At 37.7% G+C, this 4,946-nt stretch overlaps 1 protein-coding gene across 1 annotated transcript; it reads left to right on the top strand.

Moving 5' to 3' along the window:
- Nucleotides 1–2,129: 2,129 nt before the first annotated feature.
- On the top strand, nt 2,130–4,551 carry DEFB134 (defensin beta 134). The gene is made up of 2 exons (XM_039219723.1): nt 2,130–2,187; nt 4,409–4,551. The coding sequence occupies exons 1-2, from the start codon at nt 2,130–2,132 to the stop codon at nt 4,549–4,551; spliced, it is 201 nt and encodes a 66-aa protein (XP_039075654.1).
- The last annotated feature ends 395 nt before the right edge of the window (nt 4,552–4,946 follow it).

The raw sequence follows: 4,946 nt of genomic DNA, 5'->3' as shown, positions 1-4,946 counted from the left end.
TATGTGGGCCTACAAGCTACTCAAGCTTTAAGGACACTCATAGTCTGAAATTGAAGGGAAAAAGACATTCCATGAAAACAGAAAACAAAAGAGAGCAGAGCTAGCTATATTTTTACCAGACAAAATGGACTTTAAGTCAAAAACTATAATAAGAGACAAAGTCATTATATAATGAAAAGAGGGTGATTTCACCCAGAGGATAGAACAACTGTAAATATATATGTGTACAATATTAGAGCATATAAATAAACAATTATTAGCAGATCCGAAGGCAAAAATAAAGAGGAGTACAATAATAGTAGGGGAATTTAATACCCTACTTTCAAAAATGGATAGATCATCCAGACAGAAAATCAATAAGGAAATAATGCACTTGAAGTACACTTTAACCCAAACAGACCTAACAGACATCTACAGAACAGCAGCAGAATAGACATTATTCTCAAAGAAAATTCTCCAGAGTAAATAAGTCAGAAGAACATAACAAGCCTTCAAATTTAAGAATATTAAAATCATAGAAAGTATGTTTCCCAAATGTGATGTTATGAAACTAGAAATTAGTAACAGGAAGAAGGCTGAAAATTGGCCAATATGGGGGAAATTAAACAACACCCTTCTGATAAAACTATGGACCAAAGGAAAAAAAGATAAATAAAAAAATATTCTGAAACAAATGAATGAACGTACCACACACCAAAACTAATGCAATGCAACAAAAGCAGTTCTAAGGGGGAAGTTTATAACAGTAAACAAGCACATTACAAAAAAAGATATCTCAAAGAAACAACCTAACACCTCAACTAGAAAAGAAAAACAAAGTCCAAAGATAGCAGGTGGAAGACAATAATGAAGGTTAGATTGGAAATAAAGTAAATAGACACTAAAAAGACAACAGAAAATATCAATAAAACCAAGCAATTTTTTTAAAAACTAAAATTTACAAACATTTGGCTAAACCAAGAAAAATAAAAGATGACTCAGGTTAATAACATTATACAGGAAAGAGTAGACATTAAAACGGATACCACAGAAATGCAAACAAACATAAGAGGCTACTGTAAAGAATTGTATACCAATAAGTTAAATAACTTGGAAGAAATAAATTCCTAGAAACACACAATGTACCAAGACTGAATCATAAAGTAATAGAATGTCTGACAAACCAATAACAAGCAAGGAGATTAAATCAGAAGTCTAAAATCTCCCAATAAATAAAAGCCCAGGACCAGATGGTTCCACTGATAAATTCTACTAAACATTTAAAGAAGAGTTAATACCTTAAATAAAAATAAATAAACAGAGAAGATTTAATACCAAATCTTCTCAAATATTAAAAAAAAACTGAAGAGGACGTAACCCTTTCCGCACCATCAGCAGAGAGTGGGGTTCATAACCCACGAACCGTGAGATCATGACCTGAGTCAAAATCAAGATGCAAAGGCTTAAACGACTGAGCCACCCAGGTGCCTCAATAAAGATTATTTTAATTAATGATAGTTATAAAAAATGACCTTGACAGAATATTATGCAGCTTTTTAAAAGACCATTTATGAAGAGTTTATAATGAGACAAAAAATACTTACGGTCTATATCATGCTACAAAAGCAGCATATCTAAGTATATTGTTTAGAACTATGCAAAACAATATATCAAATAATAAACTAGGCCTAAATAAAACTTCCATAAGAAACACATGGGTTGTTTCTGAGAGATGAGGCTCACGTGTTAACATTTCTTCCCTTGTTGTTTTTAGTACTTTATAAAATTTCTCAAATTAGCACTTAATTTTTACTGTAGCATAAAAAAACGAAAACTTTAATTTTATTGACTTGAAAGAGAGAAAGTCTAGTTCTCGGGTCTCCATTAATACTTTTGGGAAACCCAGCTGGGGGAGCAGTGCCTTTGTCAACAGCAGAAGCGGTCAACCGGGAAAGGGCTGTCTGTTTTCCCTCAGGTAAGCGTTGCCAAGTCCAGCGCCTTGGGGAAGAGCAGTGGAGCATATCTACCTGGGGCAGGGCCTGCTCCAGACCTGGGACGCTCTTCGGACGGTGTGCTCAACCTGCCCTTTCTGCACTCTGACAGCCAGTGTCACACCCTGCCACCGCCGTCCTCAACAGAAGCTCCCGGCCATGAAGCCTCTCATCATTGTCCTTGTCTTGCTCTCCTTCTGGGACCCAGTGCTGGCAGGTAAAAGGGGAATCTTCCTGGGGTGTCATTTGTCTAGAAGGGCAATTCCACTAAGCAAACCTAACCAATGTCCTCCCACCATGGACCCTTCTCTTTTCTTTTCTTTTTTTTTTTTAAATGTTTTATTTATTTCTAGGAGAGAGAGAGAGACAGCGTGAGCAGGGGAGGGTCAGAGAGAGAGGGAGACACAGACCGAAACAGGCTCCAGGCTCTGAGCTGGCAGTCAGCACAGAGCCCGACGCGGGGCTCGAACCCACGAACCGCGAGATCATGACCTAAGCGAAAGTCGGACGCTTAACCGACTAAGCCACCCAGGCGCCCCGGACCCTTTTCTTTTCAAAGCAGGAACAGCATCAACTGGTTTGGTGTCAGCAAGACCTGAGCTTGAATCTCGGCTCTCCAACTTGCTAGCTGTGCAGCTTTAGACAAAAGTCTAAGCTTCTCTGAACCGTAGTTTCTTCATTCACAAAGTGGAAATAATACTAACCTCGGAGTCTTGCAGGGATTAAATGTGATGATGTATAGAACAGGCCTATATTTAACAGGTACAGTACCTGACTCCTGAGAGCTACCATAATATTTTCATTAGTAATACCCCATCTTGTTTTTCCACTAATTTTTTTGTCCCTAATTTAGGACTATGTCTAGGCAAAATAGTCAAAACCAGAAAAACACAATTTGTTAGCTTTCCAATTTACTGAAATGACTTATAGTTAATTTATGACTTGTAGATTCCTTAGATACATGGAGAAACAGATTTGGAACTACTTGTTCCAAGACAATTGATGAGCTTTATGTGCTGAAAGAAATGTGTGATCAGCGAGACATGGGAGAACTCTGACCGGCCTCATACTTTAGTTTGACCACATTCATTACCGATTTTTAAGTCTCTCTTGAATATTCTCTTCACTCAGTGCTATTGAATCAGTTCAAATCCATATGTTATAGGGTCCCATTTAATTTCTCATCCAAGCTCAAGTAATGTCTAGGCAGGTGAACCATATTTTCTGGTCATGTGACTCAATAGGCTGGATTTAAGAATCCATACAATCCAGGCTGTTGATGGAACCACTTCTACTATGGTTTATAGCAATGGATTCATGGCTTCTAGACAACCAATGAGATAGTCTACAATATTCCCTTTAGTGCCTTACACATTCCCAAAGCTTGTCATTTCCACAGAAATTTCTTGTCTTCTATGCAGACCACTTCAGTTCATTGCCCTGGGCTTCCATCTTGCCAGGTAAGTAACCCTGATCCCTTTTTTGCCTTATAGGACAATCACTTCCAGAGCACGATGACTTGCACTCAAAATTTGGTGATACGGGTTGACTCAAGATTTCTACAGATGACCAAATGTTTGACATTCTTTTTCTTTTAACACCTTCTTACATATGGAAATAAAGGAATATCCGTATTTTGATAATTCTACAGAGTAGCATGTCTATAAAATTGTAAGCTCAGCTCAAAATGCCTTGGACCCCAATAAGATATTCTAAATCTTCAGAATAGATTTTATCCTCCTCTGAACTCATCATACCATTCTATGTTGCAAATGATTCTCTCTTCCCCTCTCTCATAGATATTTTGTGTTTCTTCTCTCTTTGTCTAGCCTGAAAATTCCTTGAGTTTAAGGTCTACATTGTACTCAAATCTTATAAAAACTGGTTTGGGAATGAATACATAATTAAATAATGAGTGAATGACTACATACATAAGTAACTTGATTGCTTAAAATAGTTTAGTTTACCAATTTGGGCAAACTTCCAGGTTACAAATTGTCTTAGCTCAGACTACCATAACAAAATACAACTGGTTGTGTGGTTTCAACAGAATTTTCTCACAGTTCTGTAGGCTGGACAGTCCAGATCAACTGCAGGCTAATTCAGTTTTTGACAAGAGCTATCTTCCTGGACTTTAGACAACCAACCTCCCTGTGTATCTAAGAGCCCACCCTTAGAGCTGCAATTCACTTAAATTACCTCCTAGAATCCCTGTCTCCAGATACAGCCACCCTGGGGCTGAGGGTTTCAACATATGAATGGAGGATGAGTGATAAAGTGAACACAATTCAATTCCTCACACTACTTAATCTTTTTTTCAACTACAGAATCAATCATTATAATCAAGTCTCCTTGGAATCCAGTTTGATAAAAATGGAGGTACTAATTCTGTGACTGTTTGGATTAAATAATTATTTTTGCATTCATCTTCTTTCCAGGCTTGAATCCACTATCATCAGAAATACACAGGAAATGCTATGGGAATGGTATCTGTAGACTTGAGTGCTCTACAAGTGAAATGTTAGTTGCCTACTGTATGTTTCAGCTGGAGTGCTGTGTCAAAGGAAACCCTGATCCCTGACACAAGAAGCCAGTGAATGCCAATTAACTTGAAAGTACTTGACATCCTCTCCACCATCTTTCACACAGCCAGGGAATTTAGATTAAACTGTGACACTGTGACGTGCCCACAGTTGTTGATTTTTAGCATTTTTTAAATAAGCCATCAGAATCTTATGATTTTGGATTTGAAAAGCTGAGCTGCAGCCTTACTCGAGACAGTTAAGCTTCTCACGAACTTAGGATGTATTTTCTCACTTCAAAGTGACATCCATGCTCTTCTCAGTGCCTATTTCTCTCTTTACTCATAGAAAGGATTCTTAATTATTTATAGAGGCTTCGAATTAAGAAACATCCAGTTCCTTCGGCTGCCCATCTTAGAGAAACAGATCTGCCCTGGCCCCTTGATGACTTTGT

This window comes from Hyaena hyaena, unplaced genomic scaffold, assembly GCF_003009895.1.
Source record: "Hyaena hyaena isolate Hyena2069 unplaced genomic scaffold, ASM300989v1 scaffold_836, whole genome shotgun sequence".
NCBI classification, from domain to species: Eukaryota; Metazoa; Chordata; class Mammalia; order Carnivora; family Hyaenidae; genus Hyaena; species Hyaena hyaena.
The sequence above is the reverse complement of the archived record's forward strand: the minus strand, read 5'-3'. Positions and strand labels throughout refer to the sequence as shown.